Source organism: Peromyscus eremicus, chromosome 6, assembly GCF_949786415.1.
Source record: "Peromyscus eremicus chromosome 6, PerEre_H2_v1, whole genome shotgun sequence".
NCBI classification, from domain to species: Eukaryota; Metazoa; Chordata; class Mammalia; order Rodentia; family Cricetidae; genus Peromyscus; species Peromyscus eremicus.
The window spans coordinates 128,902,899-128,918,574 of record NC_081421.1 but is presented as its reverse complement, the minus strand read 5'-3'; the positions used below and the strand labels follow the sequence as shown (position 1 = coordinate 128,918,574).

The 15,676-nt window shown below is 39.3% G+C and overlaps 2 protein-coding genes across 6 annotated transcripts in view; one reads left to right on the top strand and one right to left on the bottom strand.

Annotated features, from left to right (window-relative positions):
* Lrrc40 (leucine rich repeat containing 40) overlaps positions 1–4,375 on the bottom strand; it is a 41,594-nt gene extending 37,219 nt beyond the window's left edge. For 3 of the 4 annotated variants that reach the window (XM_059266509.1, XM_059266510.1, XM_059266511.1), the window contains exon 1: positions 4,203–4,375. In XM_059266509.1, the coding sequence (XP_059122492.1) occupies positions 4,203–4,353 (151 nt within the window). In that variant the 5' untranslated portion in view covers positions 4,354–4,375. The remainder of the gene's footprint in view (positions 1–4,202) is intronic. The other variant, XM_059266512.1, reaches the window with a different exon arrangement.
* Positions 4,376–4,457: 82 nt separating this feature from the next.
* Positions 4,458–15,676, top strand: part of Srsf11 (serine and arginine rich splicing factor 11) — a 49,073-nt gene continuing 37,854 nt past the window's right edge. For both annotated transcript variants that reach the window (XM_059266508.1, XM_059266507.1), the window contains exon 1: positions 4,458–4,565. In XM_059266508.1, coding sequence (XP_059122491.1) covers positions 4,476–4,565 — 90 coding nt within the window. In that variant the 5' untranslated portion in view covers positions 4,458–4,475. The remainder of the gene's footprint in view (positions 4,566–15,676) is intronic.

Below are 15,676 nucleotides of genomic sequence, written 5' to 3'. Positions count from 1 at the left end.
AGAAAAGGGAAAAAAGATAAAAATGAAGTGAATACTAAGTGACACACTCATTGAATACTCAGCTTACAAATAGACCCAAATAACTCCCAGGGCCTGAGGGACAGCTCAGTGGGTGTATTGGTTTCTTTTCTATTTTGCTGTGATAAAACACTATGACCAAGGCAACTTATTAAAATAAGTGTTTAATTTGGGTTATGGTTTCACAGGGTCAGAGTTCATGATGGTGGAGTAAAAGATCAGCTGAGAGCTTGAGTCCTGAGCTACAGCCATGAGGCAGAGAAAGGCACACTGGGAATGTAGGAATCTTTCGAAACCTCAAAGCCTACCCTCAGTGACACACCTTCTCTAACAAGGCTACATCTCCTAAGTTCCACCAACTGAGGACAAAGTATTCAAACATATGCATCTATGGGGGACATTCTCATTCAAACCATCACAGTGGTAAGTGCACTTGCTGTCAAGCCTGGCCATATGAGTTTGAACCCCAGAACATACATGGTGAAGAAAATCTGTAGCAGGAATCTTAAAGGGTCTTACTAATAAAAACAAACCTGAAGCCTGGTATTGGGGTGAATGCTGGAAGGTCAGAGAAGCAAAACAAGCCACAGCCACCTTACCTTGCTGATTCCTCAGCCGATCCTGTTTCCTCAGACTGGAAGCCTCTGATTCCTCATCCAAAATGAATCTCAGCCCATCTGCTGCTAAAAGCCTAAAAGCTTAACCAGCTCTAGTTCCTGGTCCTCATGCCTTAAATACCTTTCTGCTTCCTGCCATCACTTCCTGGGATTAAAGGTGTGAGTCACCATGCCTGGCTGTTTCCAGTGTGGCTTTAAACTCAGAGATCCAAATGGATCTCTGCCTCTCAAGTAATAGGATTAAAGATATGTGTGCCACCATTTTCTGGCCTCTATGTCTAGTGGCTGTTCTGTCCTCTGACCCCAGATAAATTTATTAGGGTGCACATTATATTGGAGAACACAATATCACCACAAAAACCAACTCCTGCAAGTTGTTCTCTTACTTGCCCTTAAGTGTACAGATAAATAAATAAATGTAAAACAAAATAGTATTTAAATTCCAATAAGCCAAACATCAATAAATTACAAACACAGTGTAAATTTATTTATTGGGGAAAAAAAAAACAACAAACAGCCAAAAAACAAGACTGAAATGTGTATTTTACATAAGACCCTGAGCTTGATTCCTAGCACTGAAAACACAAAATACAACACTAAAATTTCCTAACCACTCCGTGAGACGAGTGCTATTACTATCCCCATTTTGTAGGTGGGAAAACGAGGCATCAAGGAACTGCACCCAGGGTTCAACAGCTAAGTCAGCCAGCACTGCACTCTAAGCCCTGCAGAGCCACTTCCCATTACAGCCTATGAAAGGTATCTGACCCTCGCAGCTACTCTCCACCATACCAGACATAATTGTTTCTTACCCATCACACAAAACTGTTATTCTACTGAGGTAACTCCTATAATTTAGTGAGTAGAACTTTCACTACGAAGTGGAAGCTCCACTAGAGTGCTTGCCTCTGGGCAAGGCCCTACATTCTATCCCTAACCCTGCACTGAGACAAACAAAAAAAAGGCTTGAATCTTCAGGAAGAAGCTTGTTAACATGGGGTAGCAAAACTGCTTCTGCACTTGTGTAGCCTAACTGTATAAAGAGACCCTCCACTCCTGGGACAAAGGTAGGGCTATCGGCAGGCTGGCACAGAACTTGGAATATTACTCAAGGCAATCTCTGGCTATGCCCTGCTTTCATTGTCATTCATATTTACCAGAGACTTCCCAGTGGGATGGTAGAATGGAGGCTCGCCTCTGTATGAGATGGTAAAAGAGAGTCAAAATAAGGAAAACAGATTTTAATCCCAGAGACAGACAGAAGAAAACCTTTGGAAATTCAAAAAGGGGAAGGGTATGGGAAAAGAGCAGAAAGTTGTTCCAATATCTCATCTTTTTTTTTTTTCCTGCAAGTTTGTCTGGAAGAATTTTTACTATTCTCTATTTTAATTTTGTGTTTGTTATTCCTTTCCCCACATTGATCTAACTTGTTTATGTTTTATCTCCCCACTTGGGAGCAATATTTCTGTGCTATCTAGTTTTAAGTCAATTTGACACAACCTAGAGTCACTGGACAGGAGAGAGCCTCAGTTGAAAAACATCTCAATAGATTTAGCTATAGACAGTCCTGTAGGGTATCTTCTTAATTAGGGATTGATGTGGCAAGGCCCAGGTGGGGCTACCCCTGGGCACGTCATCCTGGATTCTATAAGAAAACAGACTTTAGCAAGCCATGGGGAGCAAGCCAGTAAGCATGCTCTCCATGGCCTCTGCATAAGCTCTTACCTCCAGATTCCTGTTTGTTGGAGTTCCCGCCCTAACTTCCTTCAATGACTAACAGTGATATGGAAGCACAGACAAAATAAAACCCTTTTCTCCCCAATTTGCTTTTGGTCATGGTGTTCCATCATAGCAATAGTAACCCTAACTACAACAATTTCTTTCTTTTCCTTCCTCAGTTGTCTGTTTGCTTTTTTACTTCTGTCCCCACCTCCCATTTAGTATTTTTTTTTTTTATTGTTGTTGTTTTTCAAAATGTTCTTGGGCTGGGAAGATGTCTCAGCAAGTAAGAGTACTTACTGCACAAGCATGGGACTCTTAGTTCAAATCTCCAGAACCTATGTAAAAAGCTGAGCACTGTCTTGTGTCCCAGTAACCTCAGTGCTATGGGGAGCAGAGACAAGGGGATTGCTTCAATGAGAACCTGTCTCAAAGGAATAAAGAAGAAAGTGGCAGCAGGACAACCAATATCCTTCGGCCTCTTCATGCACACATACTATATGTAATCACACACACACACACACACACACACACACACACAAGTGGCAGCAGGACAACCAATATCCTTCGGCCTCTTCATGCACACATACTATATGTAATCACACACACACACACACACACACACACACACACACACACACACACGAAAACAGTCGTTTTGTTTTTTCTTCTCCTTACATTTATCTAATTTTGTTCGTGAATTTTTTTACTATTAAAAAAAACTTTTTTTTTTAAATTTTGTGCTCTTTTCCATAGCATCCTTTTCTATTTACCTCTTCCTTCAGCTTACTGTCTCCCCTTCCCTTACTCTTCCTCATCCCATTCACTATGTTCATACTTACGTTACATAATTTCTAATGTCAAAACATGGTCCACAGTATTTTGCCATCTTTGTTCCTGTGACCATTGTGCTGGATAGTTTTATGTCAACTCGACACAAACTAAAGTCATCTGAAAAGAGGGAACCTCAATTAAATAACAGCCTGCATAAAACCCAGCTGTAGGCAAGCTTGTAGGGCATTTTCTTAATTAGTGACTGATGGGGAAGGGCCCAGCCCATTGTGGGTGGTTCCTTTCCTGGACTAGTGGTCTAAGGGACTATCAGAAAGCAGGCTGAGAAAGCCATGAGGATCAAACTAGGAAGCAGTACCCCTTCACGGACTCTGCATCAGCTCCTGCCTCTAGCTTCCTGCCCTGACTACCTTTGATGATGATAAATAAACCCTTTCCTTTCCAACTTGCTTTTGGTCATGATGTTTTCTCACAGCAACCCTAACTATGACAACCAGTGATAGTATATTAGCGAGTAATAACTAGTCTAGAAAGTGTATGGATTTGAGAACATCTTGAGAAACCCGTGAATGACCAACAAGTACAATTCTGCATACTACCAAGTATACGTACTTTTGTGGTGTGTGTGGACAGGGACAGAGAGAGGAATGAAAAGTAATTCTTTCTGTAATTTTTTTTCTACTTGCATAGATTAAAATCTTATACTTTACTTCTAATAGTGCAGCATTTATTCTGAATCATTACTTAGGAAATATGATCATTATTTGTCACTGGGATTCTTCTCGGCTGAAAAAAGGAGGGTCTTTACAGAGAAGGAAAGTGTTCATTCTAAGCTCACAAAGGAGCTCTGGTTAAGACTATATTAAGAGAAAGGTGATGGTCAAATAAAGTACCTGCCTATCATCTATCTCAAACTACGATGTTTATCCCACGTTCTGTGGGCATCCCAACGAACACAGTCCTAGCAGGGCCTCTTCCAGGAGACGATGGCACGGGTGTGTGCACAGGGGACCCTGCGGCCCGGCCTCCGAGGAGGCTGTTAGCGCGCCACCTCACCTTCCCCGAGGTTCCTTCCCGCCAAGTTGAGCTGGCCGCTGCTCCTCGCTGCCTTCAGCAGGCCCTGCGGAACTGAGGGGCCACTGTCCTTGCCCTCCGTGTGAAATCCCGCACGAGGGTCAAATCTGGAGGTTCTCAGCTGGCGCGACATATTCAAAAGCTCAGCCCGGAAGCCACGGCCGCGGCTGTGACGTTAAGCACCGCGCCACAGCTGGGTCGCCCCGCCCCTTCCGGTTTACCGTGCTCCGTAGCTTGCCATTGCTGCGCGCGCTGATGTCGTCACCGCCAGCTCCCGGGGCCGTAGGACCGACAAACTCTTCCGTTGCCCTCTCCAGCCTCACGCTGAGGAGAAACTTCTTTCGGGTAAGCGCTTCTAACGGGCCGAGAGGCCCCCCTGGTGGCATGGGCTCCTACACTGCGCGGTCGAGGACGGACTGCGCTGCCCACAGTCGCGTCAGAACGTGGCGGCGACGAGGCTCGGCGCGGCCTGCAGCCCTGGGCGCCCGGCTTGAGGGTTGCTTGGTTCAGCGAGTCGGTTATCTTGAGTTGATACCACAGTACAGGACAGCGAGTGGCACGAAGCTTGAACCGTAAAGACGTGTCCCCACCTGACGCTAAAAGCTGCATTGCATTACTAGCAGCTTGGACTTCGAATCCTTTCCGCTTACAGACTAACTTTATGCAGTTGAGCCCACGCTTATGAAGCTCATTTTTCACTAACTTATGGGTAGTCCAGTGTAATGCAGTTTTAAAAATAATTTTTGACAATGAAAGTTTAAATACTGAGCTTTTGTTGGAAATACAGAATGAAAGTTTTATTCAATAAGTAGCTATGTCCTACTTAGTTTCCATCCGGTGTTTACAAGGTATTGATTGATTCCTCACTTGTGAAAAAGTAGCCCTTGGCTTCCCTAGACCGGGTATGTAGCCCCAGGGTACAGTGCTTTCCTAACGTGGGCAAGGCCGTAAATTCCATGCCCAGCACTGCACCAAATTTCTTCGTCTGAAATTGGATTTATATTACATTCCTCTTAACTTTAGTGTTTTTGAGTGTGCCTGTAGGGTTTCATGTGCCATGGTACCTCTGGAGGACAGAGAACAACTTGAGGGGGTCGGTTCTTTTTCCATCAAGTGGGCTGGAACTCAGGTTGTACAGCTTGGCAGTAAATGTCTTTACCTGCTGAGCTGTCACGCCGGCTTGGAAAATTTTATGGGTCTGGGGTCATTCAGAGATTCACCAGTCTGACGATTAATAACTTTTTTTTTTTTTTTTTTTTTTTAAAGATTTATTTATTTATTATGTATACAGCATGTATGACTTCAGTCCAGAAGAGGGCACCAGATCTCATTACAGATGGTTGTGAGCCACCATGTGGTTGCTGGGAATTGAACTCAGGACCTCTGGAAGAGCAGTCAGTGCTCTTAACCTCTGAGCCATCTCTCCAGCCCCCGATTAATAACTTTTAACAAGCTCGGGAGTCCGGAATGCAGCGCCCAGGCATGTCAGTCAGGGGTTTATAAAGGCAAAGAATACAAAGTTACAATTTGTTCTAGTGAAAGCAAAAGGTTCTCTCGTGCAAAAACAAGCTTGTTTACAGAAGTACAAACAGCAGTAAAAAAATTGAATCCTTAACATCTCTTTACACTTAGAGGTCAAATATTGATTTGTAGTTCTCTTAAGCACAGAGATTTTAATTTTAAACATAGCCATCAACTTAACGTTAGCCGACACAGGAATTATTTTTATTTATTTATTTATGTATTTATTTATGTATTTTATGTGTATGGGTGTTTGCCCCTTTGTCCTAAGAAGGTATCAGATCATTTGTAACTGTAGTATGGATGATTGTGAGCTGCCATGTGAGTGCAGGGATCAAACCTCAGTGCTCTGAAAAAAAAAAAAAACAAACAAAAAAAACACTCAAGTGCTCCTAACTCCTGAGCCATCTCTCCAGCCCTGTTTTTTTTTTTTTTTTTCTCTTTCTTTTAAATGTAAAAAACACATTCAAGAAAATGTCTCCCTAACTCTTGTCACCCTACTGAGGACAAATAGTATTAGTTGAAAGGTAGATTTGGGGTGGTCTGACAATTCTGCATTACTTGCAGTTTCACCTGAACATATTTTGGATTTTTTGTTCTTAGAGTCTACAGAATCTCACTATGTAGTCCTAGCTAGCCTGGAACTTGAAGAAATACACTTAGCCTGTCAAGTGCTAAGATTAAAACTGTGTGCCACCACACCCAACATATTTCTGTATCAATAGATATGAACTGACATAAGGATTTAACTAATATAAGTTCAAAATACATTGTGTATTATGCTTATGTAGCATATGGAGAATAAACAATTCCAAATTCTTGCAATTGGAAAAATTATGTATTTGTTGTTAATAGTTGAAAGCTGGAAGCTAATCCTTGAATTGAGCTTGTTTATAAAATATCTATGGCTATAATCTTGAGAACTAGCTCTTTATAAATTATGAGTCTTGAATTACTTTAAGACTAATGCATTTAAAATTAAACACTTAGTCACACCTAGTCCTTTTTCAGTGGTGACATTTAAATCAAAGTACTTGCTGATTTAAAAATATGGGACAATTGGAAGGCTCAGCAGTTAAGAGCACTTATTGCTCTTCCAGGGGGCCCTGTTTAAGTTCATAGCACCTATATCAGGCAGCTCAAAATTGCCTTTAACCCTGGCCTCTGCCAGCACCTGTGCACACATGGTGCACATAAACTCATATAAGCACACACATATACACAAACAAAAATAATTTTTTTTTTAATTAGACATTCTGCCTTATTAAAGCAGTACAAAAATCTTCTGGGGCTGTAGTTCAGTGATAGAGCACTTGCATATCCTGCAAAAGCTTTGGTTCTTTCACCAGCTCCACGGAATGAGTGAGAAGGAGTCCTCTGTCCATCTGAAGACATGGCACACCTGCCTTTTGTTATAGAGGTGTTTGGCTATGGTTTATTATATGTGTTTTATTTAATGTCTTAACAGAAGAAACAAAAAACACATGAGCAATCAAGTCATCCAGAAAGTACTACTTTGTTTCATGACAGAAAGTAACACTTATTATCAAATAAAGATAGGGTAATCTGTTCTTACCATTATAATTTACTCATACGTTTTCTAAGATGGCTATATCACTCATGAAGATTAACATATATATTAGACTTTTCTCAAAGATGAAAGCTACAGTTGATGGTGGGTTTATTGAAATAAGTAGTTTCAATTCTGAACACACTTGTTTGCACAATTCAAGCAAGCACAGAGAACTTGCTTTGTAGATATTTCTCAGTTTATTTTTGTGAAAGCCTGTTTTGAATCAATATCATTTTTGTTTTAGAATATTGCTTATCTGCAAAAGCTGTTATCTTATATTAAATGTTACTGAGAGAACATTTTGATTTTCTTTAAAATTTTCAGTTTGCAATTCAACTTTTGATGTCTTTTTATGTTTATAACAGCTGACTTTTAAAACTAGTCAATAAAATACATTCCTTGCTGCCTTTGAAGGCAGAGCATGTTTACTGTGTTTATTCCCAATTTCAAATGTAGCTTTTTGACTTGTATTTTGATATGGTTATTGAAGTTGTGGCCATCTTGGTTTTGATGAAGAAAAATTTGTTTTGGATTTTTTGCTTGTGTATTTGTGTTTCATTGCTTCTCTCCATCCTTGTGAATAGTGAAACAGTCACACTGCTCTAAGACAGTCGTCATGATCCCAATATATGGTCTAATATTCTTCTCTACCTTCAATACTAAATAATTTTAGTCCTTCAGCATCTGGAAAATACCATTTCATTTCCTTTAATAAAAAGGTGGGTTTGTTTGTTTATGTTTGTCCTTTTCTCTTGAAGAAAAGTGGAGGAACTATTGACATTTTTTTTTAATCTTAAATGCATGTTTTTTAATTTTTTTTCATTCTACATTCTAAAAAAAAGAAGAAAAAGAAGAAGAAAGGAAGCTAAAACCTGGGTGGTGATGAGCCAGCACAGCTTCTGCCATTTAAGTAAAGCCCTTCTGGTATTGAGATTTGTTATTCTGAAAATATTTCCTCTTATTCCCAACAATTACTACTCCCAACTGTTAACAGACAATATGGTATTTTTACTTTCCCCCCTAAGATTAGTATTACATAACTTAAAGTATTGGTCTTTATATCAGTTGAATGGGTGGTGGTATAAATTTTGGCAGTGGCTTTAAATTAATGAAATAATATAGAGGTAGATTTGGGGCACTATCTTATACACATACAAAACCACTACAGAGTTAAAATGTTGAAAAAAGTGTTTTACCTATGATCCACTGTTGATAATCAGACTACATATCGCCCCTGGAAACAATGTTACTGAGTTAGATTCAGTTTACAACTTTGTGTAGTTTAAAAAGAAACAAGTAAATGTTTATAAGTGGCAACTAATTTTCAAATATGAGCAGAGAAGTCCTATTGTTTTAATAAGACATGATTTGTTCTCTGAGATGTTTCTAGCATCAATTTAAGTTGATAAAGGAAAAGATATAAATAATGTGATTGTTCATTGGTAAAAACAGCCAATCTGTTAGTTTAAGTTTTGGTGATCAGATTTCTGCATGTATTAGTCACCTTTGTGGTTTGATAGGTGATAATTCATGGTGACTCACCATTTCTTTTCTACTTGAGCTGTTTTGTTTTCTTCATTGTTGAAAATATTACAGTGACAGTTATAGACGGGCATTGTAACTCATGCTTATAACCTCAATTTTGCGAGACTTAGGCAGGAGGATCATTCTGAATTTGAGACTAGTCTAGGCTACATAGTGAGCTCCAGGTCAGCCTGGACTACAGAGTGAGAACTTGTCTCCATAAACAGACAAACCAACTCACAGTTATATTTACTTAGATATTGACAAATATTAATGAACATTTAAATACAATGCAAATATGTAAACTCTTCCTTGGCATCCATCATTCTAGAAATAGCTGTTTTTCATTCTACATTCAAATTACCTACCATCAATACAGATGCTCATTTTCCACCTTAGAGATGTTGGCCTTGCTTTCCTAACTCTTTGTTTCCCAGAAGTGTTATCATCTCATCTCTCCTGCAAACTGTTTATTTGATAGTGTCATCAGAGGGCTCTAGGGCTTTAGCCTGAGCAGACTGTGGCTAATGGCATTACACACTACTACTTAATGTGCCTATCCTTTGCCAGCAGTTGAGATTGTTTCAAGTTTGTATTTTGTGTGTTCATATATTGATCATTTGAGCCATGCCAGTGATTTTAATTTATTGTTTATTGAAGATATATTCAAGTGTTTGTGTTTTTTCAGTAAGAGTAATACCTGTGCTCTAAAAACATAGTGAAATAATTAAAGCTTTCTTAAGAAGTGTTCTGTAGTCGGGCTGTGGTGGCACACACCTTTAGTCCCAGTACTTGGGAGGCAGAGGCAAGTGGATCTCAGTGAGTTCGAGGCCAGCCTGGTCAACTAAATAAGATCCAGGACAGCCAGGACTGTTAAACAGAGAAACTCTGTCTGGGGAAAAACAACAATAACAACAATGTGTTCTCCATGTATCAGAGCTGTTTGTTAGTAGTTGTCTACTAGTATGCTAACAATTAGGTGGCTGGACATCCCAAATCTGTTCAGAAGCTGCCAGTTTACAGTGCAGCAGTTTCTCTGGGAAGAGGGGGCATCTTTATTATCATTTAATGGTTTACAAATATTATCAACCTTCAGCAGTATTCATATAACTTAAGGTTTTAACAGTAAGTGCATAATCTTTATAGTAAAAAGTTTACATTGCCGTGTTAAAATGTGAAATAAAAAATAAAATATGCTACATAAATTAACTTTTCCATGTCAGCAATAAAGCAGTATTATCCAGGATAATGTTTTCAAAATGAGAAAATTTTGTCAGATAATAGATGAATCCTAGAACTAATTACTAGTCTTTCCTAGTTTCTAAAAAGTTTTCCAGAATTATGACAAGTGACTGCCAGGCAGCAGTGAGGATAAAAGCTTGAGATGAGGTAAGGTGCTAGGTTTATTTTGAGTCTTAGTCTCTGCTGGGTGCCACAAAAATTAAGCCATGGAACTAGGGAGATAGCTCATTCAGTGAAGTTCTTGTTTGGATCCCCAGCACTTATGTTAGTCAAAAGCCTGGTGGAGCAGTGCTTGTTCCCAACACTGGGGAAGTGGAGACAGGAGGTGCTCTAGAGCTTGCTGGATGGCTGACTAGTGCTGATGGTGACCTGCCTCCAAGATGCAATGAGGTACTTCATCTCAAAAATAAGGTGTGCAGAAATATTGACACCAGGTATCACAGAAGAGCTCTCTGTATCAAAGATAATCTGTTGTGTATACACACATGTCCCCACATATGTACACCCCATGTATTCATATGGAGTTTGAGTTACTGAATCAGGCACTTCGGAATGAGTCTCCTCACTGGCTAGTTTAGCTTGGCTTCCAAATTGCCTTTGTCATAATTCTTTTAAAAGCCAAATTTAAAGGTGGGAGTGGGGTAGAAAGCAGTTGAGAAAGACATCCAGTATCAGCCTCTGACCTACACACACATGAATGTAGATGTAATTCTAAACGGTCTTATTAAGTAAGAAACACAGAGCCAAATAAAGAGTTAAAAGTTCAGATCCAGCAGTAGCCAAGAGCTAAGACCGCCTTATCTTACCACTTGCTGCTGTCCTTCCCCTCAGGGTGAGAGTGGGGAGTGGGGAGGGAGAGAGAGACAGGCAGACAGAGACAGAGAGAGACAGAGACCTTCTTCCTGTGTCCTGTCTTTTTATTGCCTTTCTGTTCTGCCTTCTCATTGGTTCTAAACCCAACCACATGACTTCTTCATCACTGCCTGTCTATATAGACCTCCAGGTCTCTATGGTTCGTACTGAGATTAAAGGTTCAGGTCACCGCTTGGCTGTGTCCTTGAACACACAGAGATTCTGCCTGCCATGTGATCAGATTAAGGGCGTGTGCCACCACCGCTGGACTTCTGCTAAATGGCTTGCTCTTAGCTCTGATCCCCAGGCAACTTTATTTACAAATAAAATCACATTTCAGTACAAATAAAATATCACTATATGTAGCAGGAATCTTAAAAGTTCTGGCCAACTTCTCAACTGATCTTGTTTCCTCAGACTGGAAGCTTCTGTGTCCTCATCCCAATGGCTTTCAGCTGAACTGCTGCTCGGAAAGCCTGAATTCTTAACCAGCCAAATGATTCTAGTTTCTAGTCTTCACGCCTTATGTATCTTTCTGTTTTTGCCATCACTCCCTGGGATTAAAGGCTCACTTCTTGGGATTAAAGGTGTGTGTCACCATGCCTGGCTGTTTCCAATGTGGCCTTGAACTCACAGAGATGAGAAATTTCTGTCTCTGGAATGCTAGAATTAAAGGCGTGAGTGTCACCATTTTCTAGCCTCTGTATCTGGTGGCTGTCTGTTCTCTGACCCCAGATAAATTTATTAGGGTGCACAATATTTTGGGGGAACACAATACCACATTTCCCCTTTTTTGTCTAAAATTAAAAAAAGCTTATAACTAATACAAGAAAAACTATCCGATAAGTATATACAATATATTGTCAAAAATTACATTAACAATGTCTAGTCCATTCAAACATTACATTAACAATGTCTAGTCCATTAACATTTGACAGATTCAGATAAAAAACTCCATTATATATATTAACAATGTCCAGTCCAGTAATATTTGATAAACTCAGACAAAAATTTTTCATTACTTATCTTATTTAAAACAAGTAGTTCCTTTTTAAAAATATTTTTCTTTTCATAATAGATTCAGTAATCTACCTTTTGTCATTTTTATATATACCCCCTTTTCTTTTTAGTGTAGATTCAGTGATCTACCCATTTATCCTATTATTTCTTTATCTTTTTGTTTTTAAACAAAAACTCTGAATCTAATCTCCTTGTTCAGCTTTTTTCCTAACCATTAACAATTAACTTGTAACCAACCATTGTAAACAATGACAATATCCAAAACTCACTAAACAACCAAAAACCTGCCATCCCCACCTCTTGGGAATGTGGGCATCATTTCTTAAAATTACTTCCTACTTTCTAGGGACGAAGACATTTTTAGGGATTCCTGAAAAAGAAAAATTTTTGGGTTAATTGTCAAGTCCTGTATCATTTGTCCAGTCGCTGCATAATGGGAAAGTGCAGGGCTTGTTTCAAGTCCTTGTTCAAGTAGTCTGTCAGGCTGGATCATCTCAGCTAGTCATCTTGAAATTGTCCTAAACAGTTTGTAGTCCAAAGTCGATCTTTCCGTGATGTTAATCAGCTTAATAGCTTTTACCATAGTCAAGCCCCGTCTTCCTTTTGAAGATTTCAAAGTCGCTGTTAGGCGTGGTTCCCTGGGTTCCCTGCAGACATTTTTTTTGGCCAGGGGGTGGGGGGTGGGGTGGATGGACTGGAAGATCAGAGAACCAGACTGGAGGCCTCTGAGTCCTCATCCCAGAATGGGTCTCAGCTGAATTGCTGCTCAAAAGCCTGAATGCTTACCCAGGCCAAATACTTCTTGTTCTGGTCCTCATGCTTTATATATCTTTCTGCCTTCTACCATCATTCCCTGTGATTAAAGGCTCGATTTCTGGGATTAAAGGCGTGAGTCACCATGCTTGGCTGTATCCTTGAACACATGGATTTCTGCCCTAGCTCTGCCTCCCAAGTGCTGGGATTAAAGGTGTGTGCTACCACTGGCTATCCTCTATGTTTAATATTGTGGCTGTTCTGTCTCTGACTCCAGATAAGTTTATTAGGGTGCACAATATTTCGGGGAACACAATACCACCACAACTATACATGAACACACATGAAAACATGTATACATTACCACCCCACATAATTAAACTAGTTGCTTTACTTATATTTGTTTGGTTTGAGTTTTGCATTTGGGGACAAGATTTAATAAGGCTAACCCCCTTCCCAGTTTTGATTAGAAATAGACTATTATTAAGACTGATAAGATTTGTCCTTCAGATATAATTTGATTTCTAGGAGTAGTTATTTGTGCCTGTAATCTCAGGTTTTGTAATGCTTGGGCAGGAAAATTTTGCAAAGTTCAAGACCCCCGCTTGGGCTACAGTCTGAGATCCTTATCTCAGAAGAAATGAACAAACAAAAACCCGAGGATTGAGAACTGGCATTTTGATCCTGGTATCCTAGAGCATACTGTAATTTCATTGCTTGGGAGGCAGAGGCAGGTCTTTTTCTGCTGCACAGTGAGTTTCAGGCCAGCCTGAAGTATGGGAGACGATCTCAAAATCAGAATCAAAGTGTTCCCTAACTTACCTAAAAAGATGGGTTAGTGTCTAAATGTACTCTTAGATAGTTATAGATGTAGGCCAACATAAAAAAAAACACACTTATTTAAAGCATGAGAATTTTTTGCAATTTTTTGTGTTACTCAGTTGTGTAATTCTCAGGTGCATACTTTTTTAGATGATAACTAGTGTGGCAATGCAGAAAGCTGGACAATCCTGTGAGGCCTATAAAATGAGAAATTCACAAGGCAAATGTCTGGCTATTTCTATGTTCTAAAATCTGAGCACATGTGTTCCTTACATCTTTGTGTTTGTTGCGGAAAGTTTGTCATCGACCTGTAATTTTAGGAGCTTGGGAATATTGCTGTCTTTTCTGTTATACTTCTAGCATCTTGGAAATCCCTGGAGTAAGCAGATATGTAATATTTGAAGAAATTTGAGTTTGGGATGCCTTTTATGATATTGAGAAAATGGTGGAAAAAAAAAAAAAGAACTTTTTGCCTTTTTCCAGATTCTGTATCCCTTTTGCCTTACTTGGCAAATCTTAAAGTCACTTCAACTGGCATAGATTGATTGCGCTTGCTGTTTGTCTTAATATTTTTTGGCATCTGCCCTTAGCTATATTATTTCTGTGAAAGTCATTAGCAGTGCTAAGTATTTCACTGTTTATTTGACTTAGTAGGTCTGTTGTGAAGGTCAGAATTTTGTTTGTTTTGGTTTTTTGGGGGTTTTGTTTTGGTTTTTTGTTTTTGTTTTTGTTTTTTGTTTCCCGAGACAAGGTTTCTCTGTATAGCTTTGTGCCTTTCCTGGAACTGACTCTGTAGCCCAGGCTGGCCTGCCTCTGCCTCCAGAGTGCTGGGATTAATGGCGTGTGCCACCACCACCCGGCCTCAGAATTATTATTCAATTACTTATTTGACCAGAAAAGCAGTAGGTTTTTGAAGTGAAATGTATTTTAAGCCAATCTTCCCTGAAGTTTTCGCTTTTTATTTTGGAACTGCTAAATATTTGCCTGCACTTTTAAATTAAAATTACTTAAAATTACTTTTGCTAGTCTCTGCATCAAATGCCATGAATTAATATGTTGAGTAAGTTATACATAAATCAGATTTTGTGATTAAAATATTTTATCACAGAACTTTTTCATTAGTTTAAATCTGTAATTTTATGACAAAATGCCAAGCATATATATTAAATAAAGTGTAGAATGGGGACTTGTGAGATAACTCAGCCAACCACCAATGGACATGATTTTGATTGGGGAAGAAGAGAACTGACTCTTACAAGTTGTCTTCTGACTTACTCAGGGGCACCATGGCACACACATATACAATAAATAAATGTAATAAAAATGCTTGAAGTGTAGAACAATGTAAAAGATTTCCATATACCTGCCACAGGGACTAAATCACTGTTAAATAACATTGAAAAACAGGAGAAGCTTGAGCTCTTGTCATTGTGCTCTTGGTTCTTCTCTCATTGACTATCATAATATGTGTAGTGTATTGAGTGCACCCCTGGTACTAAGAATGTTGGGCTGTGAGAATCTGTAATTAGCAGTGAGTGTTAACACTGATTCAGTAAGAAACCACTTAACACCGTCTTGGAAGACACATTGGTGAGTGATGGTGTTTTATAACTCTGATGAGACACATTAATCAACTCCTCCCTTCTGTGCTTAAGAACTTAGTCACTGAACTAGTGAGTAGACCTGGCAAGCCAGTCACAACCTTATCTGTAAGAGCTATTTGTCAGTGTAGAGATTTGTAAATCTCAATGTAAAATCTGAGATTTTTATTTTAGCTTTCAGAACTTTTGAGTCAAATAAGTTAGCGTGCCCTGTAGAGTAAATAACTTAAAGTTGATGTGAGTGTTCAGGTGTTTGATGCTGACTGGACAGTAACTTTGTTTTATATTTTGCTAGGCAATCTAGGGGAATACTTTTCAATAATAAACAGGCAGTGCTGTTACTACCAGACAAGGCAGTAACAGGTGGTGGTAGTGAAATGAGATGAGGGAACTTCGTGGCTTGTATAAAGCATATTTAGCACAAATCTTGAAAAGTTCTTATTAATAAAAACAAACCTGAAGCAGGTATTGGGTTAAAGCTGGAAGATCAGAAAAGCAAAACAAGCCACAACCACCTCACCTTGCCAATTCCTCAGCTGATCCTGTTT